Below are 24,048 nucleotides of genomic sequence, written 5' to 3' on the forward strand. Positions count from 1 at the left end.
TCTACCTGCACTACAAACCTGAGGTAGCTCTCTTCTCAGAGAAAAAGGCACCCCTAGAAGTTATGAACGGTGAGTAGTGCCCTCTTGCCTCTAATTAGGAACTTCAACAGGACCATTCAGTAGTTTACTTGTGCTCCTGGAATCTGGCCTCACCTCAGAATCCTCTGGAACACTCACGTTAACTTTCTGGTTGTCTCCTTTAACAAAGAAAAGGAACTTACACTTTTAACAAAAACCTCCGGTAATGAATGCCAGCATATCCAGCTGTCTACATTGGAACTCGTAAGGGGCACCTACCCCCAACATCAGGTGAACGGTGTCTGTACTGGAAGGATTCCAAGTAGGGCGAAAATGGTTTTATTTAACATGCAGCAAACCAAGGGCAGCAGTTGATATATCCAGTACAGTCGTTTGTCACAAAGCAGTGACCTCAGTAGTAATGAGTAACACTCATAAGTAATTTTAATGTCTGAAGCTTATTATAAAGGTATGTTTCCACATAGTAATTCCACAGACCTTCCCAGGGCTGCAGCGGCTCATCTCTGGAAAGCTCTTGGATTTAGTCCTTAAGTAGTGAAACTGATTCACTTTTGACTGTCCTAGTGAAGCAGTGAAACCTGCTTGCTAACCATGGGAGGGAAGGGGAGATGACTTGATAGAATAAGGATGCCTGGCAAGGATCAGGGAACATGGCTTGTGCCACCTTTGCCTGGAGAGGAGTCTGAGCCCTCCAGCTGAGCCCTTCAGGTGAGCTGTGTGCTCTTTCCCCAGCTGGTGGTTCTCACTTTCCTATCGCCTTGTGAGGCCTAGAGTCCCTGGTCCAGTTGCATCTGCTGGATGGAGCAGCTGGGGCTAAGCACTGTCAAAGCAATAGGGTCTGGTGACTCGATTCAAGCAAGGCCCCTAATCTCACCACCTCCAGACCCAACATCTCGCTGACAATGCCCCTCAGCAGCTGGGGACAGTCGTTTCTGGGTGGCAGGTAAGGACAGAAGTCTAGTGCAATGTGTCTAACCCTAAGGCCTCCTGTTCCCGACCATATGCGACAGCACAGGCCATCCGGTGGGAGGAAGGGGAGGCCAAAGCAGGAGGACACAGGGTGATGGGCATTGTCTTCCCCTTCAGAGACTTGAGGGGCAGGACAGCAGTTTATTTCATGCCAAGCAAGAGGTAGTGAGTAGGATGGCCTGTTCCCACAGCAGGAGGCACGCTTTTCCCAGAAAGTGCTGAGTAGCTTCCAGAGAAGGCAAAACACTGGTTCTCTTCCATTTTCTTTCCTATCCCTAGTTTAGGCTGCCATGAGGCCAAGTTCTGTTTCTAATAGGTTGAGTTCCTTGTCCTACTGAGATGTCCATAGGACACAGCCTGCCACCGCCAGGAAAAGCACACAACTCATCATCCAGTGACCATTCCAGGATGACGCTGCCCACGGAAGGCAGGGTTGGGAGATTCGGCAGCACTCCAACTCCTTACTGTGGGCCTAGGGCCATTCGGGACTACTGGGCTTTGCCCACCTCACTGAAGGTGGAAGCAGGCGCCTGCCAGGGGAAGCACGGAGTAGCGATGCAGGGGCTGAGACATCTGGGGGTGTGAGGACACGGTCCTTGAGGGAGGGCCCTGAGTCTGTCTGCAGGGACCTCCCCGTTGTGGCATCAGGGGATGCCAGCACAAGGGGAACAGCCTACTCCAGCCTTGGGTCCATGTGCCCAGGGCGGAGTGCAGATTGGGGGCCACTCCCCACCTGACAGTACGTGGCCACTTCAAGTCACACAGGTAAATAAAAAGAGGTCCTTTTAGGGGCGAAGAGAGATCATCACAGCAGCAGCTTGGCTCCTGGCAGCAATGCCCAGGGCCCCCATTCCATATCAAACCTCTAAGCACTGCAGTCAGGACGTGGAGAATGACTGGACCTGGAGAGCCTCCCATCTTGGGGCAGCCTGCCTGGGCTTCAAAGTGCAGATGACAGTGTCTTCTGGGGTCATAGGTTCCCCCACTGCTCCACAGGAGGGAACTGGTCCACCTCGCCCACCTCTGTGCTCAGCTGCTCCCCCAGTGCGAAGGTCAGCCTGTACCGAAGCCTCGCCTTCTCCTGTAGCAGAGAGGCAGCACATGAGACGCCCTCCTCTCCAATCCCCTTGGGGCTCTGCTCCTACCACCCCTTCTGTACTCAGCCACTGGACCAGGGCAGAGAAGGGACGCAGGTTAATGGCTGCAGCATCACAACTGGGAGGCAGTCATCCCAAGGCCCTAAACTGGGGACACCTAGAGCGTTAGACTGCAGTCCTGGTTCGAGCTCACCTTCAGTGGATTGGCCAGCAGCATGACCTGGGTGATGGCTGCAGGTGGCTGGATGGGGCTAAACGGAGAGAGTTCTGTCCCAGACGGTGGCTGTAACTTTACTTTCATTGACTAAAGAGAGAGAGAGAAGCACCTTTGAAGAGACGGCAGGTGCCCCTGAGACAGAACCAGGTAAGGCCACAGTGAACACATGCTGCCTCCTGGATGCAGTGGTGCAAGAGAAACGTAATTTCTGCCTCCAGAGGCCCCAGGAAGCTGGGGGTACCTTGGGCACTGCCGCCTGCAGCACGATGCTCTTGATAGGCAAGGGTGCCGTATTCAGCATGGACACTACCACCACCAGCACGTCTGGCCGGCCTGGAGGGCACTCCTTGGCAAAATGGAAGAGGATGCGGAAGCCGTTTTTATCATAGGCTGTCACAGGAAGGGCGCTACCTGTAAGAAGGTGGCACGTGATTGTCTAAGGGGAGAGGGCCGAAGATGCCCAACAGAGCGCTGCAGCCAAGTGGGGAGGGCGAGGGGACCCTGTGGTGATGAGGCTCCCTGGAGGAGTCTGGGGAGGAGCCTCTATCAGAGCTTCCTGAGAATTTGAGGCAGGAACAAGCAAGGCTCAAACAGCAGGAGAGCGGCCCACCCCACCCCTTCCACTCCCCACACCGCAAGCCCCGCCTCCCCTCTTACCCCAAACCTCCAACACCTACTAGGCTTGATAGACTCCAGGGGCACGTGGACACTGGCCAGGGAGAGCTCAGGCCCCTTCATGGGGCTGCCCTGGGACTGGAAGGCAGGTGGTTGGAAAAGAGGGCTGCCGGGCCCCGTGGAGAAGGGGAGGAGAGGCCTAGCTGAGGTGCTGGTGGGGATCAGAGGGGAGGTGGTAGCCCCAGGGAAGAAGCTGGCGGAGGCAGGTTTCACCAGGCCTGAGGTCCTGGGAGGCAGGAAGGAGAACAAGGCAAATCAAAGACCAGGCAGAGCTGCTGGGCCGCCCCTTGCGAAGGCCTCCCAGGCTAGAGCTGGATCCTCTCCCCTTCCCTAGCTTCCAGATTCCAGCCTGGCAGACCAGGCTAAAAGGGAGCACCCTCAACCCCTCGGCAGCTGCCTCTGGGCCTGCCCACCTCCCGCACACCCGCTATCTCCCACTCATTACGCTTTGGCCTCTTCTAGAAGCTGATCGAGCGCATCCAGCTGGTGCGTGGTGCTGTCGCCCAAACATGAACCATGGTACCCAGGAGCTGCGGGCTCAGCCTTTGGGGCCGAAGCTGGGGCCAGTCCAGTAGGGAACAAAAAGGAGCCTGCTTTGGGGGCAGCAACGCTGGCTGGGACCACAGGAGCCTGGGAGTTGCCTGCGGGGAGTGCAGAGGACTGGAGGAGACGCCCATCTGAGGGGCTACAGGTACCAGTCCCCGGTTTGGAGCTGAAGAAGTCCAGGTCCGACTGTTCATTCTATGGGGAATGGAAAGCGTGAATGAGTGGAGCGTGGAGGGCCCTGCAGGCAGCAGAGGGTGTGGGCATGCCTCCTCCTTTGCCCAGGACCCTACTGCAACCCTTCTGGACGAGCAGCCCTCCGAGGACAGGGCAGGGAAGTACTTGGATGTGATCCCAGCTGCACCCAGGGCACTGACCTAGGAGGTCAGGACAGCCAGCTGGTCGCAGCTAACAGCAGCTGAGAGCTAGTCAGGAAAAGGGGAGGATCCTAGTAAGTCACGTTTATAGAGCCCTTCAGTGATGGCAACTGTGCCCTTACCTGGAACAGGGGCCACTGGCTGTTACCAGCTGACTCTTTGGGAGGAACACTGGGGGCTGGGTCAGTGAGGCCTGGGAACAGAGAAGCCTGGTGAGAAGGGCTCTGGGCTCGGGCAGCTCCCACCCCACCTGCCTGAGGAAGGGTCACATGACAAAAGTGAGGTCAATGGGTGAAGTAGGGAGGCAGGTGCCCCCAAGCAGCCTCTAGAGGGGAATGGATCCTCTGTAGTCCTTACAATGACAGCCCCAGGGAGAGGGAAGCAGAGCAATACACTGGGTCCACTGTATCCACCCTGCAGTCCACACGCACACCGATGGCCTGAGGGACACTGAAGCCTCCTTCTCACATTTGCTAAAGCACACAGGGTCCCCCTCGGATGTCCTCCTGATCCCATACACCTTTCCTCTTTACCGACACCACCAGAAGCCCTTTACGCCCCCTCCCAGGACACACCCAAGCAGAGCAGCTCCTCGTCCAGCAGGCAGAGGGCGTTGCTTGCGCTGTTGGGTCCTGGGGGGGCCTCGGCCTGGCTGCAGGAGTGGCTGCACCCACCTCCCGAGGCCTGCGGGGGTGGAGGGAGGACAGGGATGTCCAAGGAGGTGGGGGCAGGGGCTGAGGAGCTGCTCGGTGCATCCAACTCAGCAAGGTCGATGAGAGTGCCTTGGTTACTGGAGTGGTTGTTTCCTGGATGGATGAACAGGAGACAGGAATAGAGGCCCCTCTAATAGCTGTACAGGAGGCAGAACTCCGTGCACAGCCTCTGGCCTAATCTGAGGGCGCCTGTGCCTGGGGAACGTGAAGAGCAAGTGGAGGCGCTGGGCAGGGAAGACCCTGCTGAGCGTATCTCCCAGCCTCTGGGAAGCTGGAGAATCCCCTCGAGGCCTGAGGGATGACACACTGGTCAACCTGCACCGTGGCCTGTAGGTGGGGACTAGGGCTGGGCTGGAGTGGGGACTAGAACATTTTACCTTCAGAGTTGGGCATGGCTGAGGTAGACACCTCACCATTGATGACCTGCCCTTCAACGATTGTTTTGTAAGAGTTGATCACCCGGGAGAGGTTGTCACTGGCCTGCAGGATGTCCCCTAGAGCAGGAAAGAGACTTTTCACTCCTGGCCAGAACAACTTTCCCCACCACAAACAGATCCAAATTCCCTGGTCATCCTCATCAACCACTCTTTGCCTTTCACTCACCCAAACTATTGTCATTGTCCTCTGTCTCACTGGCTAGTTTGAATAATGTCCGCCTCTTGTTCTCACACCGATCAAACAGTTCCTGAAGAGACCCAGACATAAATCAGAGCTACCAGGGTTCTGAGAGGTCACCTAATGCAGTGTTCATGCCCAGAAAATCCCAGGGCTCCCCTGGTACCATGGTCAGTTAACGGCAGAGCTGGGCTCAGACCATGTCTTCCTGCTGCCAGCCTCCACCACAGTGTCACCCAAGATACCTGCTCAGGCAGAAAAGCCCCCAGGATGTCCCTACCTCCTAGGCTGGCACACGCCTCAGAATTCAAAGTATAAGTGACTGAGGACTAACGTGAGCATCAGGGGCGCAGGGTGGGCATTCCTGCCCAAACGTGCCCAAGGCAGAAGGCGAGGCAGGGAGCAGGGGCAAGCCCGAGGGCGGGTCTGCAGAGTCACATGGACACCGGTGTACGTGCACTCCCACCTCAGGGCGAGCCACCCATGGCTCATGTGCAAAACGGGAGCGCCACCCCATCTCTACCTGGCTGCTGTGCTGATTAATAGGTCAAGGAACACCAGGTGTCTCAGAGCAGGGACTCAGCAAAGGCTGGCTCCCTTTCCCAGGGCCCAGCTCTCCAGACAGGTCTTACCTTCATGAGCTCTTTATCTGCCTCTGAAGAATCCTCTTTGCTATAATGAAGCAGCATCTCACTGAGCAGCTTTACGTTGTTATTAACCTCCTCTAAAGTGTGCAGGCGCTTGGTCACCTTCTGGATCCGAGCCTCATCCTGCATCCAAGAGAATCAGGAGAAAGGGCTCAACTGGACTCGTCCCACTAGCCCTAAATCCCGCCAAGCAAGGATCACACCTTCCGAGAGAACACGAGAGCAGAGGCCAGCCCCATAGAAGCTCTTTTCAATGCCTGGTTCCTGGGAACGACTGGCTTCAGACCCCATCTACAGTTTTCCTTTTAAAACACCAGCCCTTGCTACCCCCAGGTTTGGCCCCATCTACTCTTGCTCCTCTAGCCCATTCTCCCCTAGAAGCCCCTCGCTCCTCCTTCCAGGTAAGGGCTGGGGACAGGGGCAAACAAGACCTAACCCCAGGGGGAGGGACCTCTGCTCTGTGGTCACAGGCTCCTCCCCCGCAGGGCCACTCACTTCCTTCACCATGGACTTGATGAGTTTGTTGGCCTCCTGCAGGTCATCTGGGTTTTTGCTTTTCAACAACTTGGCTAAAAGCTGGAAGAGGAAGGTATCAAAGGTGAAGGGACAGGCAGCACCCCACCTGGGGAGACCACAGGAACCGAGCTCCCCACAGCACTGAGCAGACCCCCACCTCATCTGCGGACACAGCAGGCTGGGATGCACTTTACCTTGGATTTCTCCTCATCATCAAAAACAGGGTTTTTGGGACGAGGTGGTGGAGAGGGGATCAGCGTCCTGTCCACAGGGATCAGGGGGTCAGACTGCACTATGCCTGAAAGGGGATGCAGGGCAGTGTTCGCTCAGGCTGGGCCACCCTGCTGCCTGCCCTTCCCCACACAGCAAGGGGGCACTCCTCCCTGTAACCAGGCTGGCAGGCCACGTGCACCTCGGCCCCTCAAACCCCAGCCCAGGCCCTCCTGCTTCTTCAGGAGGAAGGGACGCAGCCTGGGGTGACAGACACCACCTCGTTCTTCCTGGCCTGGGCCATCCTTCAGGACTGCTGTGAGGCTGAGGGAAGGCAGGCACTTACCCTGTCTCTTCAACATGTGGTAGGCATCCTTGATCTTTGATTCTTCCGGCAGGGCCAATGTCCAGCTATAAAGCAACTCGATGACCTTGGTCTTCACTTTCTCAGACACCCTGTCCCCTAGGTACTAAGAGGCAAAGAACATGGGAAAACCTAGCAAGTGCAGGCTGGAGGCAGAAACAGAGGGCTCTCTTCATAGCAATGAAACGGTCACTAACTGGTTACAGTCCTCAAGCCTCCTCCAAGCCCGCAGGTGTGGGGTGAGGCAGCCCCAGAGGGGAGGTGGGAACTACCCGCACGCAGCAGCTGTATAGGTCTGCGGGACAGACTGTGGCTAGGCGGGGGGGCCAGGAGCGCGTCACTGCGTTTCCATGCACAATCTACCAGAAACACAACCGCACTTTATCTCCAAGGAGTTAGAGAAAGTCTTTAGCGTGAAAAATTGTTCCCTCTGCCATAAATGGGTGCCCAGAGCTTAACTAACACTAGCGTGCAAGGGAAGCCAAGTGGTGAGGGGGGCCAGCTGTTTGCGTCCACGTGAGCCAGGCTGAGGGAGAGGGACTGCTGTCACTAGGGGCCCAGAGGCTGGCGCTGTACAGCCCCCCTGCGCCCCTACACAGCTGCTGCTGCACTTAGGCTGGGAGCCCTGTACAGGCATCCTGTTCCCTCAGGGCCTAGCTCTCTGAGGCAGGACCTGGGGAATCTCGGATCAGTGGAGATGCTGGTTTGTGCAGTGCAAGCCAGCAGGATAGGAGAGGGGGAGGAACACAAAAGAGGTTCCTAGAAATGAGGAAACTGCCACCGACTGACCTTTGGAGAGACGACTTTGATCAACTCATTCAAAAACCGGAACTTTCCCACTTCGTTATGAAATCTCCTCCCACAGTTCTTCATGCAGGCCTCCAGCACCTGGTCCACACAAAGGAGAGGCGCTCAGTGAGGGGGTCCGGGTAGGAGCTGGCACTCGGCCAGACCCTGCACAAAAGTAGCGCTGAACAAATAATCACCCAAGGAAGGAACTAACCGGGAAAAGTCGTGTACACTGCCTCAGGGCCACAGGATTACAGACTTAAGTGTCCCTCAAATTGCAAACCTCTCCCAGGGAAGCTCAACAAGAACTAAAACCCTGATACCCAGATACCAGGACAGATCAAATGTCAGTCCTGGAAGGCGCCTGCCTGCAAGATTCTGCCCTTGTGTCGTACCGATGAGGCAACAGGCCCAGAGGTAACATTTCTCCGACTCAGGGTCCAGGGTTCTTTCCACAAGCTGATCAATGTTTTGGGGAGGTGGCAGAGAATATTTAAATTGTTATCTTCATTTTAGATGACATGCTATTTTCCCTCCCCTGCTCCCATCTAGTTTCCTCCTGGGGCCCACAAAACTGCCTGAAGTTTTCTTGTGCTGCCCGTGGCCCTGCAGCTTATGCCCAGGAGCACAGCACCCGGTGCTGCCCCCGTCTTTGTAAAGGCTCCCGTCTTTGTAAAGCAGGGTTTCCAGCTGCACCACTACTGCCATTTGGGGCAGTCATTTGCTGTGGAAGCCTGCCCTGAATGTTACACGGTGTTCAGCGGCACCCCCAGCCTCTACCCTCCAGATGCTGGTATCAGCCCCTGACATGGGACACCAAGTATCTCTAGACATTGCCCAATGTCCCCTGAGGGACAAAACCTCCCCTGGTGGAGAACCACGGGTTTAAAGCCTTCAGCAGAAGCATGCATGTGGGTTGTTTAAGCGCCTTTTCCACAACCATGTCCCCTCTCCTGTCTCCCCAAGAGCTGAATAAGTCAGGAGAGAACCCTGGAATCCTGGTTTAGGGGAGAGGCTGGAGGTGCCAAAGGGCCACACACAGCCACACATCTTGAATCCTCTTAGTCTGAATAAATGCTAAGATCTGCCCACTGGTGTGATGCCTTCACTAGTAACTGGTATTATTTTTACCTACAGAATGAATTATACTTGGCCAACTCTTACTGGGCAAGACAGCTCTGACAGCATCTCTTCGAGAAGCCTTCCCTGAGCTCCACCCTAGGCCCAGGGCCCCTGCCTCTGGCTCCCCACCCTGGCTCAGCCACTCTGCTTCTCCCACAGGCCTTGTGCTCACACCAGCAGTGAGCTTCTCACACACTGAGAAGCTCAGTGCCTGGCACAAGGGCATGAGCCCCAACCCTGCTGGAGATGCCAGCGGGTGCACGAGCAAAGGCCTGGGCTCATGAAGAGCCACTGTCGGCATGAAAAACCTACCGTCAGGGCCTGGACCGCCTCCCATTCCTGCGGAGACTGGATCTTATGGGCCAGCAGTCGGACGGCGATCTGTGGCCTGGGAGACAAGCAGACCACACTTTCAGGACCCTGACCCTCTGCCATTTGGCTAGCCCTCCATGGCCACAGCTTTTGACCTTTCCAGTTAGCCATCCCTCACCTGCCCCCTAACAGCTTTGAGACTCACCCTTCAAGCTCTTTGTTGATCTGATCACAAAAGCCAATTATGTATTCCCAGTCCTCCTGGCGGTTGGAAGGATTGGTGGCTTTATCTTGGGACAGAACAAAAAGGAGGACAACTATTATAAAGAGCAAGGAGGACACAATAGAAGGTTTCCTCACAGTTTGTAGGTTTTGATGTAAAGAGAAGTTTGTTTAGAAATTTCTCCTCCAATAGCGACGCCTCAATAGTTCAAACATTGTTTTCTGTCTAGTATTTTGAAAGACACAGATGAAAGAGAAAACAAATCCTATGTTCTCATTTTAAGGTAAGCTAACAGCGTGTATTGAACCCCTCTAGGCATCAATCACTGTGCTATCTGTCCCTGGGATCTCAGAAACAGACTGCGCCTCAGTGATCAGCACCTTCAAGTTTAAACGGTCTTCCACGATCAAGGACAAATGCTCAGGGTTCTCAGAGGGTCGCCGAGGGTTTAAATTCCAGGAGCTAAATGCCTCGTCTCCTAATACTTGGTGTGGGTCCTCTTTTCCCTGTTATTCCCAGAACGCGTGCTTACAGAGGACGGCACCAGCTGAGGGTGGTTAAATGTGTTCTCATCTCTGATTCAGATCTTGCAGAGTCTGCCTCTTCCATAAAGCACTCTCAAGCTGTTTGCTAAATTTAGAGCTTCAGGTTCCGAAGACAAACGGAAGACTGAAGGCGTTTATCCTTTTTTAAGCACCATGCTCCTCCTGCAGATTTCCACGAGGGCCAAAAGCGTAGTGAGTGACAGAGCCTTGAAAAAGCCCTTCCCTTAAAAAAAAAAAAAAAAAAAAAAAGAAAAAGCCCTTTCCTTGCAGATACTAACTAACATACATAAAATAGATAAACAAGTTCACACTGTGCAGCACAGGGAACTATATTCAATATCTGGTGTAACTTATGGTGAAAAAGAATATGAAAATGAATACATGTATATTCATGTATGACTAAAGCATTATACTGTACGCCAGAAGTTGACACATTGTAAACTGACTATACTTCAATAAAAATATATATACAAAAGATAAAAGCCCTTCCCAGCAAGAGGTGTTGTTACAAGTTCCTGAATTCTGATTTCTCATGACTGTGTCTTCTTAACTTCCTTTTCCCCTAACATTAAGAATCACTAGCTCCACAACCAAATCCTAACAGGGACTCCTCGCCACGCCCCCGCTCCCTCCCCAACCCCAGGAGCCACAAGAGGTCAGCAGACGCCACCCTGAGGCGGAGGGAAGGCCTGCAGAGCCCAGCGCTCTCTCTGGCAGCGTTTCTGCTCTGGTTGCCAAGAAAGTTCTGATGGTTTAGGATCATATTTAGAGAAAAAGAGAGACGTCAGTCCTCAGTCCTGAAAAAAGAACCAGCAGGCCCTATAAAATGCCATGCTCGAAGGGAAGGGAGATTAATTCTATCAAGAGCGGCTATTTTTTGCCACAGTGACCTACTAGCTGTTGCCTTCCAGAGAAGCCCTGCGTCTCTCCCACCAGGTGTCTGAAATCTTCTCAGGTGTTAACACGGCTTTGTTACTAATCTCTATCATTTGAGACGCTTAAAGCTAAAGCTCTCATATGACATCAAGAGGCTGTCGGATACAAAAATAAGATGGTCTGAGGAGCCATACCGACCTGTCATTATTATCATTTTGGAAACAGTCACGTACTTTGTGGTAGAAAAAAAGTAGCCCACTCACTTCCCGCTGTTTGCAACTAGAAAAGCATCTTATAGTGTATGATGTGGGCAGCCCTCCCCCGACACGTATACAAGCATCGGGCATTCACCAATGTACCCCGCCTAGGTGGCCGTAATTCCTGTAGCGTTTCTGCTTCCAAGAATACGCCTACCTCTTTTTCATTTATGGACAACATCTCTAGAATCCCACTTGCCTTCCCCCTTATAGACCTTTTTACTGCAAACCTGTAGGGAGTTCTCTACCTACACATGAGCACAAAAAGCCCTGGTTTTGGCCCTGTTGGTCCCACTTCTGAGTATCTCCTCCAACCCTCCAGCCAGTTCAGACGGCAGACCTCAGTCACCTACAGGAACTGGAAGAACCTCTGGGGATAATTCTGGGTGACTCAATCTCTCCATCTGCCCACTGCCTCCCCCAGCAGATGCACACAACCGTCACCCACTCATCATTCTCCTTCACCTGGCAGAGAAGTGACACCAGAGCCTCCCCTGCAGACTCTGCCTTCTAGAACCGCCCCTCTGGGCTCTACTCGGACTCAAGGTTCCTATTTTTGGGTTTCTGTTGAAAGCCTTGCTCTACTGTGTCTTTGCCTCTAGATTTTCTGCTCTCATTTTCAACTTACTTCCATCACTAGCCTTGGCTGTCGTGGGACCTATGGTCAAGTAGGGATGGAAACAGCAGCATTAGCCACCCCACCTCAACCCAACTCAGCTCAGACAGTCCAGAGACGGTAAGTTCTACCTGCTAATGACTTAGAAATAAGCAGAGGCAAGGACATGGATGGAAAGGGAGTCAAGACTCAACCTTTAATGCTAGGGTCTTAACTCAAGGGAGACTTAGTCACCAAGTCTTTGTTAAGCACCCACAGAAAACTGAGTACACAGCACACTAGACACTGGCGGGACTGCAGAAAAAGTACAGGACTTGGATCCTACCCTTGAGGAGGTTATGCTCCTCTGGTGCAATACATGAGAAATAACCACAGCAAAAAAACAAGACAGCATGTGATTATAAGAGCTAATTTGGTGCAGAAACGAGACTGAAAACAAATTCATCACTTCTCCTTCCTGACTTCCCTATTTCTATATATGGTGCCACCATTCAAAAGCTCCTTTTGCCCCCACCCTCAGGCACCCAGGTCTCAAACCTCACCACTGACTCCTTCCCTCTCCTCACTCATTTCTATCAGCCAGTCCTAATCCTTTCTTCTCAACGTCTTTTTAAAACTCACTTCCTTTCTTATTTCTGGCCCTACCCCTACCTCCTTACTTCTCACCTGCTTCCAGAACTTCTGCTCCAATCCATCCTATGTAAAACCCCTGTATCAACCTTCCTAAAATACTTGATTTTTATAGTAGGTACAGTAGGAACAGGGACCTCATAACTATAGAAACTTAAGTTTCCTGGGCTGGAATTCAAGCCATTCTAGAATTTGGTTCGACTTCCCAGCATTCTCTCCCACCTCACTCCTACAGGGACTCCTTGCTCGAACCAGCCAAACACCTGTTACCGTTTGTGCCCCAGACATGATTTGCACCCTCCACATCACTGTCTGGGGTTTTCCTGACCAATTTTCCCCATTCTTTAGGGCCTAGTTTGAATGGCATCTCCCCATGGGGAGCACTGTCTTCCATCCACTTATCCTCAATTTCCCAAAGAAACTGTCAGCATCTGTGGCTCTTGCCTTGTATCTTTATCTTTTTTATTTAATAATGCTTTACCCACTACAGCAGCACCTTCATCAAACTGAAGGCAAAGATTGTTTGAACTTCTTCATCTTCGTAACACCTCACGTAGCAGGTATCCAGTAAACACTGATTGACTGTGGTAATAACAGGACTTTAGAGAAAGCTGAAGTCATCAAGAGATGGCTAGTGGGGAAGGAGATTCTGGGATGGGTTTTAATGTATTTAGTGGAGCAAAGGGGACCGGGCCTTTCAGATAAGGAGAGGAATGTGCTGGTGGGACAAGAATATCCAACTGACCAAAGCAAGAACACCAGGAAGCCACAAAGAGGCAGCAGTAGGGCCGCAGCAGTGGAATGACTTCACTAAACACATGTGCTCCTCTGGGAGCAGAATGGACTGAGAGGGGCAAGGGAGAGCTTAGACATGGGGCCCAGCAGCAGCAGCTTTTGTAATTCTGGCAAACCATGGAGTGACAAGGACCTAGACTAAGATGGCACTCAACTCCAAGCACTGGTTTATTCAACTGGTACAGTTCACACCATTAAGGCATTAGAACTGTGAAGGTGGACAAAGGGTAAGGATGGAAGGAACCTTGACACTGCTTCAAATGCCACTCTAAGTAATGGAAAAGGGTCAAAGGCCAGTCTCAGCTCTAGTCTCTACAGATACAATCCCTCCCCCAGCCCCCATCTCCACTCTCCCTCAAAAACAGGTCTGCTGTTTCAAAATACAAGTCTAAACCTAGCCTATTAAACTCAGCTTAAGTCTCTTAAATTACTCCAATGTCCCCATTAATATCTGTGAATTGAACTAATTCCAGTGTGCTTATATCCGGTTGGGTGGCTCTGGGCAAATGGATTGATTAGTCAGGCTGTCTTCTTGTGAAATTGTGACAATAGTACCTGCTTTCCTGGAATACTAAATAAATGAAATTAAATGAATGTCTTTGGAGTACTCTGAGCTCCTTGGAGAACAGTTTCATATATACAGAAGGCTTTGTGACTTGTCTGCAAATGCAGATTTTGCAAATTTAACTAAGGTTCAACTACCGTGAACAGGATTTCTTAAGAAAAGGTAGCTGGGGGAAAACAGCCACCAACTCCAAGAGCCTGGAGGCTCTAGTAAATAAGAGACCTCTACACAAGGCAGTATCTAGCCATCATCCCTTTCTTATTACTCGGTCCAATTTGTCTTCACTTAAAGAGGCCTCCAGGGGCCTCCACTAGCCCATAAAAAAGTCAACGTATTAAGCCTTCAGCCGAATACTACCTTCTATGTTAACCTGTATTTCCTTAAGAGTAATACGAGTTAGCAATTACAGCAGCAGGCCGCTACAACTACAGCATCAGACTGTCCCTCAGCTGTGCCCAGAGAGGTTACCAACAAATGACTCGTTAAGATGTTTGGGGCGTGGGGGGGTGGGGAGAGGTTCCCCAACACAGCTTTCCCCCTGCTTTGGTCACTGCAGGAAAAAAAAAAAAAATAAGACCTCTGTTCTCTCTTACTTCGGGTATTTCAAACTTAAAACATTAAGCCTGAGCGGAGCGGTCACTTCTCGAACACACGGTCACAATTCTGAAGCTATGTGTGTATGCTCAGTGACACCCACCGCTCCCGGAGTTTCAGCCCAAATTCGGAGCTTTTTCCTTCGTTAGGGAGTCACAGCCGCGCGCCGCCCCACCACTATCTCCCTAAAGCGCAGATGCATGTCAGTCCAAAGTACTTGGCTGTCGCCTTCCTGGAGCCTGCGGGACCCGGACAGGGCCCGAGCCCACGCCGCTGCGCGCGGGAGAGGGAGAAGGCGCCGCAGCAAGGGAGCCGGGGCCGGGCGGGGGCCAGGCCGCCCTGCTAGGGAAGGGGCGTGATAGCCGGGCGCTCGGAGCGCGGGCTAGGCCAGGCGCAGGCTGCCAGGCGGCGCCACCGCGGGGCTCGGGGAGGGGGCCTAGGGGTGCGGAGAGGGGCGGCTCGGTGGCGCGAGGGCAGGCAGAAGCGGCCGCGGCTACTCACTCAACCAAGACTCCAAGCTCTCCCCTTCCGCCTCCGCCATATTGCAGCCGCCCGGGCCGGCCCCGCGTCCTCAAACCTCGCGAGAACCTGCAAGAGACCGCCGGGGCGGGGCCTGCATAGGGGCCTGAGAGGACCGAGGGCCACCACGGAACGTCGCGCCAAGCTGCGGCGAAAATGGGAGGGCGAATGTTTCCCTTTGACTCTTCGCCTTAGACCCCGGAGTGAGATACTCTTAAGGCCCGGATTAATAGGGTGATGCACAGAGTTAAGACCCTGTGGAGCCTTTTCCTCGTCTCCCGTCACTCGCTCAGGCACGCCGAGGGCAGTCTTTATCGGGTCCTCGTGATCAGCCAAGATGGCTGCCCCCGCGGTGAAGGCTGCGCGAGGGTGGTCGGGCCTCGCCTTGGGCGTGCGGGGTCCTGTCCTGCGGCTTCCAGGGTGAGACGGCGGCAGGCAACTGGGAGGCCGCTTGGGTCTCCACAGAGAAACCTGCTGGGAAGGAAGGGTGGGCACAGGCAGGCCGTGCGGAAACCTGGAGAGACCCTGGAGTCGGGGTATCTTTAACCAGACACGTGACTTTGGTTCAGTCTGAAGGCTTAGTGATTGTCCCCCGCCCGAGGGACTCTAACTTGGAGCCGAAAGTTAAAGAACTCAGAGCTGGGACTTTGTTGGGAGCCGGGGGAGAGATGCATAGGCGGGACGCCTATCCTGAGGTTCAGGAACCTGACCTTACCGTTGGCACTTGAGGAGCAGACTTTCGTGGCCTGTTTGTGGGAGGTCCTCTTACTTCTTAGGACAAGAGCCAGAATTACTGCTGTTCAGCTTTGGCTAACAGTCTCCGCGTCGCTGTCACTCGTCGGCGGACTGGCAAACACGCCTATTGTTAAGTCAAGCCTTTTTACTTGTGGAGTCAGCTTTTGCCCTCCTCTTCCTCTTCCCCTCTCAGGCTAACCCAAGTGAGGTGGAGCCGCTATGGTCCTGAATACAAGGATCCCCAGATTGACAAGGAATATTACCGCAAGCCCTTGGCCGAGCTGACTGAGGAGGAGAAGTATGAGCGGGAGCTCAGGGAGACTCAGCTTATCAAAGCTGCGCCGGCGGCGAAAACAAGCTCTGTGTTTGAAGACCCGGTGATCAGGTTAGAAGGAAACAAACTTTTGTTCCACGGACTGGGACTATACCAGGGAGGGTCTACAGTAAAGATTCCGTGATAGAGCTGTAGGAAGCTAAACATGTTGCTTTTCTCCTTGAAGTAAATTCACCAACATGATGATGAAAGGAGGAAACAAAGTACTGGCCAGATCCCTCATGACACAGGTAAACAGTACCTCTCTCTGTCATCTTTCTTTTCCCCGTAGCTTTGTACTTGGCTCTTGCATTTTAGCATAAGAAAGGAATGGATTCTGTATCTGTCATTAAAATTAACTTCCCAGCACGTCTGTGTGGGAGTAGGGGCTTTAATGAAGTCCTGCAGGAGTCAACAATTACCATTCCCCACCCCCACATCACAAATCTCCACTCTAGTCCAGCAAAGAGGTAGGCACTTAAGATCTTTGTTTTGGAAGTGCTGAGGGAGGAGCTACACAACTAAAGAAGAATGGGATGGTGGGAGGAATAGGGCAAGGTCCTAGCTCAGCTGGGTAAACCCATTAGGGAGCCTGGGGCAGCCACCTCCACTGTATCACTTTGCAGACTCTGGAAGCTGTGAAAAGAAAGCAGTTTGAAAAGTACCATGCTGCTTCTGCAGAGGAACAGGCAACCATTGAACGCAACCCTTATACCATCTTCCATCAAGCCCTGAAAAACTGTGAGCCCGTGATTGGGCTGGTACCCATCCTCAAGGGTGGCCATTTCTACCAGGTGAGTGGTCAGGATGGGAAAGCAGGGCTGCTCATGTGTAAAACAAGAGGATGGGTTTGGGGCAGAGGATGCTTGAGGGTGGGAGGGTCCAGAGTTGGGCCATGGTTGATAGCTTTCTAGGGACTGGAGAGTGTCAGGATCTGCTCATCGGAGTCCCTTAGTGTAAAAATTATAGGCAGAAGTTGGAAGAGAGCCAAAAAAACATCTTTTGAAGGTCCACCCCTCCTGTCCAGCATTGTGTTCTAAACGGTAAGCTTCTCACACTGATGGACTATTTATACCTCATCTCGCTACACCAGTGTCTAGCACAGCACTTGACCCATAACTGATGCTTCATCACTGTTTGTTGAACTGAACTAGGTGCCTCTCTCATAGCATTTAATTATGTTTCATTGTCATTAAGTGGATGTTCTTGTGTTTCCTTTTTCAATGTAAACTTCATAAGGATAGAGGCTTTCTCATTAATGTCTCTGCCCCTCTAGAGTCTGGCATGATACCTGGCACATAGTGGGGGCCTGGCAAATGATCCTTGGACAAGAGGGTCTTGTTTCTGGACACCCATGATCTGAGTTGGCTAGCTCACCCCAGCTGCCTGGGCTTTTCCCAGTGGTGCCTGTATCACCTTGGCTGAGCTCCATTTAGAGATGAAAGAAGCCAGTGCTTATGGTGTGTTTGCTCAATGAATGCCTCTTATGTCTGCTGCACTGGGGTTACCCAGGGGTGAGAGAAGCTCAGAGATGAAAAGACAGGCCTCTCTCCTCAGAAGCCTTGCCAGGCCTGGCCCAGAGGGAACCAAACCTGTGGCTACTTAGAGCTCTAGGAAGAAGGAGGCTGCCATCCTGGCAAGTTTTGAGACGACCCAGCTCATATCCCATCTTGCCCAGGTCCCTGTGCCGCTACCTGATCGGCGCCGTCGCTTCCTGGCCATGAAGTGGATGATTACTGAGTGCAGGGAGAATAAGCACCGGCGGATGCTAATGCCAGAGAAGCTGTCGCGGGAGCTGCTGGAGGCTTTTCACAATCAGGGCCCTGTGATTAAGAGGAAGCACGACATGCACAAGATGGCCGAGGCCAACCGCGCGCTGGCCCACTACCGCTGGTGGTAGGGGAGGGCGGAGGCCCTGCGGCAAGAAACCTCAGTGTGAGCCGCTACCACGTGGAGAAGTACCTGTGGGTTAAGAGTGTCCTTCCTTTTTAAGGGCAGGCAGTCCTCATAAGGATGGAGCAGCATGTTTATTGCTTGTTGTTCTTTTCTTTGGGGGCTAGAACTCTCTCTCCTCGCCCCATCTCCTTGCATAGAGAAATCCAACTTGGATTTCTCCCAAGAAACTTAGGGCTCATCCAGCCTTCTCTTCCTTCAGCTTGGGGTGGACCTTTGGGTGATACTAAATGAAGCAGTTTTGGTATCAGAAAGAGTTTATTTGAAAGTTCTCACCCTGAACTGGTGTTGCATGTGATGTGGTACTGCCATCCATTAAAACCAGCTAGAAGAAATTTGCTCATTTCCAAAGTGGTCCTTATATAAAATGTATAAAAAGCAGTGTCTGGTGTGACCTGTGCTCTGCTTCTCCCCTTTGATATCCCTAAGCATCCAACAAATGGCTGTTCATACCCATTTTACAGATGGGGAAAACTGAGGCACCAAGGTAACTTGCACCAATGGTTAGAGAGTTAGGAGTTGCCCTTCTCTGCCTGGCCCAGGTCAAAAGCGTTAGGAGAGAAAAGCTGATGTGGCTGTGGTGGCAGGTGTATTTGGTGTTTTCCCCGATCCTGGAATCAGGGAGGGAAGGTAATCAGGGCAGGACCATGTTGGGAGTGGGGAACACCTCGGGTGCTTTTAAAAGTCTTGGAAGGGAAAGTCTTTGGGAAAGGCAAAGACTCCACTGCCAGGTTGGGAGGCGGGTAGAAGAAAGGCCGGTGCTGCTGGTGAGGAAGCCTGATCTGGAGGCCTACTCAGAGACCTCGCTGTAGTAATACTTATGGGCGGCCGGGGTCGTCTTCCAGCCGGCTGCCCGGAATTCAATGATCTCCAGCAGCAGCAGCTGGGCCAGGGAGCTGAGGCCACTTGGGAGCAGGAAGCCATCCCGGATCAGGACAAAGAGCTCATCCATGCGCTGCCTGTTCATCTTCTCCAGCTGCTCCCCGATCCGGTGCAGCTGCAGCACCAGGCAATCCACCTGCGGGAGGCAGTGGGAGGTGACCCCCGGGCAGGGCCACCCTATCACACAGAGCGGCCATTTACTGAGCACTTGCTGTGTGCCAGGCACCGGCCTGGCCCTGTACATGTGCTTCCCCACTTCCTCCTCACACCCCCCACCCCCGGTGGGCACAGTCCACATTTTAACATGAAACGAAGCAAATTCAGAGACTTGCCTAAGGTTTCTCATCTGGGCCAGGCTAGACTCAGGCCCTGTATCCAAACTGCTTAACTACACTTTTCTACCCCCTCCCACCTCCCCCAGCACCCTGCCTGACCTCAGTTTGGCTTCTGGGCCATCTGTATCCACAGCTGGCCAACGTGCTTGTCATTACTATTATAGGTTGGCTTTCCTACTAGGAAGGCAGCCTTAGCCAGGAGGTTTTGGCTGCTCTCTGTTCTGGATAAATTCCAGACCTAGCAGCTTGCCCTGTAACTGTAACAGGACTTAAGTGCCCCCACCAGGCTCCCACCCCAGCAAGTGATGCCCTTGAAAGTCTCCATGGGCAGTGTGGGCTGGCATTCTGAGCTGAGCCAAATACAGACCACCCCCATAACGTTCTGTGCCAGGGCCACCCACCTCCTCCTCCTTGCTCAGACTGTCGGGCTGGGCCAGCCAGAAGAGGCAGTCGTAGACCGGGTTCACCAGGGCCATCATGGGCATGTTGTTCACCTACAGGGGAGGGAAGAGCAGGGGCCGGAGCACTGGCTTAGTGGTGCAGGAGACAGGCCATCTCTGCCACTGCCGCAGAGGATGTGGCTGATGGGGGCCTCACCCTCAGGTAGTCAAAAATGTTGCAGATAAAGGTGACATAGCAGACCCAGCCCTGCAGGGAGCGGGCTCGAAGCTGCTCCCGAGCCTGGTATTCCTGCTGCAGCCGGTTGAGGAGTCCGCGGCGGAAGACACTCTGGCCTGCTTGCTTGCTCTCTGCCTGTGAGCCAGGGAAAGTATGGTGAAGGGCAGTTCCAGTGCCACCGCAACTCCACCCAAGCTTCCGAGGCTGAGAACCCTCCTGTCCTCCTCTCTCGCCTCTGAGGCCAGCCCTTGGCATCTCTGCCTGCTCCTGAAGCATCTTCCTCAAAGCGTCTCCCCTCTTTTCTACCAACCCCACCCAACCTGAATGATGGCGTAGCACATGCGTCCTGCTTCCTTGCTGAACACACAGTCCTGCAGAGAATGGTCCACAATCACATTGGCCACTTTCTCCAAGTCCACAGCACCTGGATCTAGAGTAAAGACAGGTGGGGAGTCTAGAGCTGCGTAACAGTCACATTGCCTCCACCTGCTTCTGAAGGATTTGCGATGTTCACAGAAAAGCACTCCCATTACACACTTACATTTAAAGAGACCAGAAAACAGAGGAAACAACACACAGGAGCAGCTCTAGCCATGAGCCTCCTGGTGGCCCAATCAAGGAGGGTTATGTGTCTGAGAACCAAAGAATGCTCATTTTTTAGGGCGCATCTTTTCCTGGCACTAGGCTGAGGAAGGCACACTGAATAACAACATCTTTGACAGCCATTTCATGGAAGAAAATGTTCTTATAATACACACATGTGAACCCCTGACAAGAGCAGGCCAGGCTGGGCCTCCCCACAGGCTTAGCTTGGCACACAGTGGGCATTGCTAATTGTTAGCTGAGTCAAATTTGTGTCCTGAGTGCTGCAGGAAGGCACTGGACCAGGACAATTACTGTATCCCCTCTGCTAAGCAGAACACTCTATCCTCTGTCCCAAGCCAGTCAGCAATGCACACTCAAGAGCTGGCTGCAGCACTGCAGAAACCAGGTTCAGTGTTAAGGACTTAAGTGGCAGGAACTGTGTTCTCTGTGCCTCACCTTCCTTTCATGGGCACTTAGGCTTTAAAAAAAAAAAAAAGCTGAAGGGTGACTTTGATTCCCATCCCAAATATTGGCCTAAATGTAGCTTGTTTTCCAGTTCAAGAATTACATTGCTGACTCCTCAGAAAATGAAGGGAGAGGGCTGAGCATCCCTGGGCTAGGGCTCAGTCCTCCAGTACTGACCCTTTGGCCCCTTCTCTGTAGCTCCGGACCCAGGCTCAGGAAGCTCCCAGTGCTCACCTTTGAGTGCTGTCTTCAGCAGCTGCTGGGTCTCTGCATCAAAAGACTGGATTTTATATTCCTCTCTACCAGGCTCACCCATGACCATCCAGCCTCAGCAGCTCTTTATTGAGGTGGGACTAATGACAGCACCTGGGGAGGAGGAGCGGCAAAGGGAGAGATCTCAGGGGTGGAACGTGGGCCCAGGGTTCCTAGGCCTACAGGCCCTGGGTAGGGCTGACCAGCGCTCGGCACCCATGCTCCTGAGCAGTCCATGGCATTCAGTGGTTGGCTGAGCGCCCACCAAGCTTGGCTTCTGATGGAGACTGGGCACCAGCCAAACACCTGCTGCACAGTTAAAGAACCCTTGGAGCATCTGGGATTACACACAAGTAGAGATGAAGGGTGAATGTGCTTAACCTCCAGTCCCAACAGGAGGCAGTCTATTCTCATCTGATACCAAGGCCGGGGTGTGGACAGGTGGATATTAGACACTTTCCCTACCTACATAAAGCTGGCCTGTAAGCTGCTGGCCCTGCACGATTGCTGGGGAGTGAGCGGGCTGCAGGCTCCATGCTGTATTCTGTCCCAGCAGGGTTCTAGGCCCCTCTCCCCAACCCGCTCCCTCAGCTTGAATCAAGAGTCCTCAGTCCAGAAAGCCCACCCCCTCAGCCCTCGGGTTGGGGCCGGCCCGCGTGGGTGGGTGCAGGAGCGTCTCTGCCGCCCTGACTCCCCTTGTCCTGGCCAGCTTCTCCCCGGGACGGACTGGTTAAGCTGGCTTCCCGAGTGGCAAAAACCCGGCCCTGCTCACTCAGGACTCCCAATTCCTGGGCTCTATCTATTCTGGATCCAACCTCTTAAGGAGTGGAGAGGGATGAGGTGGTCCCCACTGCAGTCCCCTCACCGGACTCGGTGCCTCCCCCCCAACCAAAGGAGACGACCTTAGGGGTCTGCAGGTGTGGGCAGCTTCCCTAAACCCGAAACGCCCTTCCCGGCGGCGAAACGGAGCCTGCCGTCCGGTGTCCCGCGGGCGGGAGCGCCTCAACCCACCTGCCGGGCCGGCGCCGCGCCCGCGTGCCCGGAGGCCGCTGGCCCGGCATGGTGAGCGCGCCCCGCACCCGCGGCGCTGCTGGCACAGCCGGCCGCGCCTCGCCGCCGCTTAGGTCATTTCCTAGCGTGGCGGCATGGGCGGGGCCTGGGGCGGGGCCGGTGTCAGCGGGGCGGGGCATGGGGCGGCACCGTCTCGCTAGCACCACCTCTCAGGGCCCCGCCCACACCGCCGTAGCCGCGCAGTCCCGAGATCTTTGGCGTGGGCCAGCGACACTGCCACCACCGTCCCATCCTCTCCTCACCCGGGTCTCCCTGGGCCTGTCTGGGGCCACAATGGCTCGTTGGCGCTGGGCCGGACCTGCTTCTCGGCCCGCATGAAGCCCTCGGTCTTGAGCGGTGGCACTCCGCCTCCCGCACGTCAGGGCTCAGGTTAAAACCGGGTCAGAAGAAGAGACTCCCGGGCGGGGCGCTGTGGGCGGAGCCTAAGAAGAGCGTGGCCCGCAGCCAGCAGTGGGAGGGAGCAAGGTGGGAGGACAGAGATGGATGTAGGGGTAAGACTTTACCGGTGGTGGCCGCGTGACCCCACGGCCACTTCCCAAGGTGGAGAAGGCAGAGAGGTTGTAAGGGCTGGATCAAGGCCCACTAAGCCCCTCTCCTACTCCAAGTACAAACGCTATTGGTAAAACAAGTTGAAAAATCAGTGGGCCAGTTCAAGAGAAAGACTTCCAGTTTTCAACTTGTGGCGCGAGGTGTCTGGAGTGACCCTGAAGTTGAGCAAGCCCCTGGCTCAGTCTGCGTTGGTCGGGACTAGGGGAGAGGTGCGGCCCAGCAGCCTAGACTGGGCCACTTTTGAGGTCAGCCCTGGGTTGCAGGAGGGCATACAGAAGGGGCTGGAAAAGAACTGTCCCTTCCCATAGTAACTTAGACAAGAAAGAAGTGTTGATGGCGGTTCCCTGCATCCAAAGTTCTTTCCTCCTGTTAAAAGAGCTGCTGAAGTGGTCACCAGAAAATGGACAAGGAAGAAAATCTCTGCTGCAGGGAAAGAAACCAGTGAGCAGGAGAGTTGAAGAGAATAGTTTACTTCAATGGAGTTTCATAAAAAATACATTCAGGCAGCTGCCTCCTTGCAGCCCCAAGCCTTGACTGCCAAAAACCTTGTGGGTGTCCAAGCCCTCCAGCTACAACTAGACCCCCAAAATCAGCAGCCAAGAGCAGGGAAGCTCCAGGATTCCAGGTCCCAGCCACATCAAAGAGCCCTTGACTAGAGACAAAACAGTAGTGGTGGAAAGGGGCCCAGGCTCCAAGGAGACTGAGAGCCAGGACACACACCCAAGGCCTGCTCCCTGCTGGTGCCTTCCTGGAAAGTCAGTGCAAAGGCTGGAGCTAGAGGTGAGGCCTGCTCCTCCTCCATCCTGGCTCCCCCTGCCAAGCCAACCCCTCAGGCCAGACCCCCTGCTCTGGGGATGGGAAGACTTGGATGGAAAGTATTGGTTGTGTTCTGTGGATTTTCTTCTCTCAAACCCCTAACTGTGCCTAGATGGGTGTCTGTTGTGGGTTCCTGTGCCCTGACAAGTCCCCGGGGCACCAACTGTGCCCTCACCAGGCTGCCTGTCTTCGCTGGGCTACTTTGGAGCCGTGGCCCTTCTCAAATTACAGAGAATGCGCACAACACCATGCTGGACCCAGGAGGAGCCCCCTGGGTGGGCAGTTGATGTCCACTGGCCCAGCCTGTTCGCTCCCAACCACTCAGGAGGGCTAAAACAGCCCCCAGTGAAAGAGGTGTGATTCCAGGTAGACCAGGGAGAAGGGCTGCTGCCTCTACCTACCCCTCCTCCTACTGGCTGCGGGGGCTTCTGGTTTCTGATTTCCCTAGAGGCCCACGGGCTGGGACCAGTCCCACCCAGAGAGAGGCCAGCCAGCATGGTGCCTTCATAGACAAGAAGATCTGAGCCTGGCAGAGTTTACAGACTGACCAATTCAGTGGAATTCTTCCCCCAGAACTAGAAGCAAAGCTGCATGAGGAAAGTAGAATTTAAGGAAGGCAGGGATCCCTTCCCTCCTACTTTGTGAGGAG

At 53.8% G+C, this 24,048-nt stretch overlaps 3 protein-coding genes across 9 annotated transcripts; 1 reads left to right on the plus strand and 2 right to left on the minus strand.

Moving 5' to 3' along the window:
- Window positions 1-341: 341 nt before the first annotated feature.
- On the minus strand, window positions 342-14,890 carry GGA3 (golgi associated, gamma adaptin ear containing, ARF binding protein 3). Of its 5 annotated transcripts, XM_074343663.1 has the most exons (18): window positions 14,808-14,835; window positions 14,410-14,491; window positions 9,411-9,495; window positions 9,206-9,281; window positions 7,772-7,870; window positions 6,965-7,088; window positions 6,603-6,706; window positions 6,388-6,468; window positions 5,878-6,015; window positions 5,234-5,315; window positions 5,008-5,124; window positions 4,493-4,723; window positions 4,040-4,110; window positions 3,443-3,738; window positions 2,996-3,223; window positions 2,564-2,729; window positions 2,299-2,409; window positions 342-2,089 (listed from the first exon to the last, which is right to left on the minus strand). In XM_074343663.1, the coding sequence occupies exons 5-18, from the start codon at window positions 7,853-7,855 to the stop codon at window positions 1,979-1,981; spliced, it is 1,944 nt and encodes a 647-aa protein (XP_074199764.1). In that variant the 5' UTR covers window positions 7,856-7,870; window positions 9,206-9,281; window positions 9,411-9,495; window positions 14,410-14,491; window positions 14,808-14,835; the 3' UTR covers window positions 342-1,978. The 5 variants fall into 5 exon arrangements, with proteins under 5 accessions (XP_074199764.1, XP_010949082.2, XP_074199762.1 ...); XM_010950780.3 differs by lacking the exon at window positions 14,410-14,491 and having other exon boundaries at window positions 2,564-2,733; window positions 3,000-3,223; window positions 14,808-14,890; XM_074343661.1 differs by lacking the exon at window positions 14,410-14,491 and having other exon boundaries at window positions 14,808-14,890.
- A 20-nt stretch (window positions 14,891-14,910) lies between these two features.
- On the plus strand, window positions 14,911-18,207 carry MRPS7 (mitochondrial ribosomal protein S7). 2 transcript variants are annotated; one of them, XM_010950778.3, is made up of 5 exons: window positions 14,911-15,118; window positions 15,754-15,945; window positions 16,061-16,124; window positions 16,500-16,667; window positions 17,552-18,207. In XM_010950778.3, the coding sequence occupies exons 1-5, from the start codon at window positions 15,063-15,065 to the stop codon at window positions 17,771-17,773; spliced, it is 702 nt and encodes a 233-aa protein (XP_010949080.1). In that variant the 5' UTR covers window positions 14,911-15,062; the 3' UTR covers window positions 17,774-18,207. The 2 variants fall into 2 exon arrangements, with proteins under 2 accessions (XP_010949080.1, XP_010949079.1); XM_010950777.3 differs by having other exon boundaries at window positions 14,952-15,245.
- MIF4GD (MIF4G domain containing) lies at window positions 18,066-22,428 on the minus strand. 2 transcript variants are annotated; one of them, XM_010950779.3, is made up of 6 exons: window positions 22,277-22,428; window positions 20,946-21,077; window positions 19,982-20,091; window positions 19,641-19,796; window positions 19,445-19,537; window positions 18,066-18,844 (listed from the first exon to the last, which is right to left on the minus strand). In XM_010950779.3, exons 2-6 carry the CDS (start codon window positions 21,031-21,033, stop codon window positions 18,617-18,619), a joined length of 675 nt encoding a protein of 224 aa, XP_010949081.2. In that variant the 5' UTR covers window positions 21,034-21,077; window positions 22,277-22,428; the 3' UTR covers window positions 18,066-18,616. The 2 variants fall into 2 exon arrangements, with proteins under 2 accessions (XP_010949081.2, XP_074199769.1); XM_074343668.1 differs by lacking the exon at window positions 22,277-22,428 and adding an exon at window positions 21,975-22,129.
- Window positions 22,429-24,048: the final 1,620 nt, after the last annotated feature.

This window comes from Camelus bactrianus, chromosome 16 (genome assembly GCF_048773025.1).
Source record: "Camelus bactrianus isolate YW-2024 breed Bactrian camel chromosome 16, ASM4877302v1, whole genome shotgun sequence".
NCBI lineage: Eukaryota > Metazoa > Chordata > Mammalia > Artiodactyla > Camelidae > Camelus > Camelus bactrianus.

What these genes read in the sequence shown, in the direction of transcription:
- GGA3 (XM_010950780.3), bottom strand. Translation starts at nt 14,847, where the DNA reads ATGGCGGAGGCGGAAGGGGAGAGCTTGGAGTCTTGGTTGA. An exon ending in AGGCGGTCCAGGCCCTGACG is followed by an intron (nt 7,871 to 9,205) that starts GTAGGTTTTTCA and finishes TGTGTGGACCAG; the next exon opens with GTGCTGGAGGCCTGCATGAA. An exon ending in CTTCTAGAAGAGGCCAAAGC is followed by an intron (nt 3,224 to 3,442) that starts GTAATGAGTGGG and finishes CCTGCCTCCCAG; the next exon opens with GACCTCAGGCCTGGTGAAAC.
- MRPS7 (XM_010950777.3), top strand. Translation starts at nt 15,163, where the DNA reads ATGGCTGCCCCCGCGGTGAAGGCTGCGCGAGGGTGGTCGGGCCTCGCC. An exon ending in CCTGTCCTGCGGCTTCCAGG is followed by an intron (nt 15,246 to 15,753) that starts GTGAGACGGCGG and finishes TTCCCCTCTCAG; the next exon opens with GCTAACCCAAGTGAGGTGGA. An exon ending in TTTGAAGACCCGGTGATCAG is followed by an intron (nt 15,946 to 16,060) that starts GTTAGAAGGAAA and finishes TTCTCCTTGAAG; the next exon opens with TAAATTCACCAACATGATGA.
- MIF4GD (XM_010950779.3), bottom strand. Translation starts at nt 21,033, where the DNA reads ATGGTCATGGGTGAGCCTGGTAGAGAGGAATATAAAATCCAGTCTTTT. An exon ending in GCTGAAGACAGCACTCAAAG is followed by an intron (nt 20,092 to 20,945) that starts GTGAGCACTGGG and finishes TCTTTACTCTAG; the next exon opens with ATCCAGGTGCTGTGGACTTG. An exon ending in TGTGCTACGCCATCATTCAG is followed by an intron (nt 19,797 to 19,981) that starts GTTGGGTGGGGT and finishes CCTGGCTCACAG; the next exon opens with GCAGAGAGCAAGCAAGCAGG.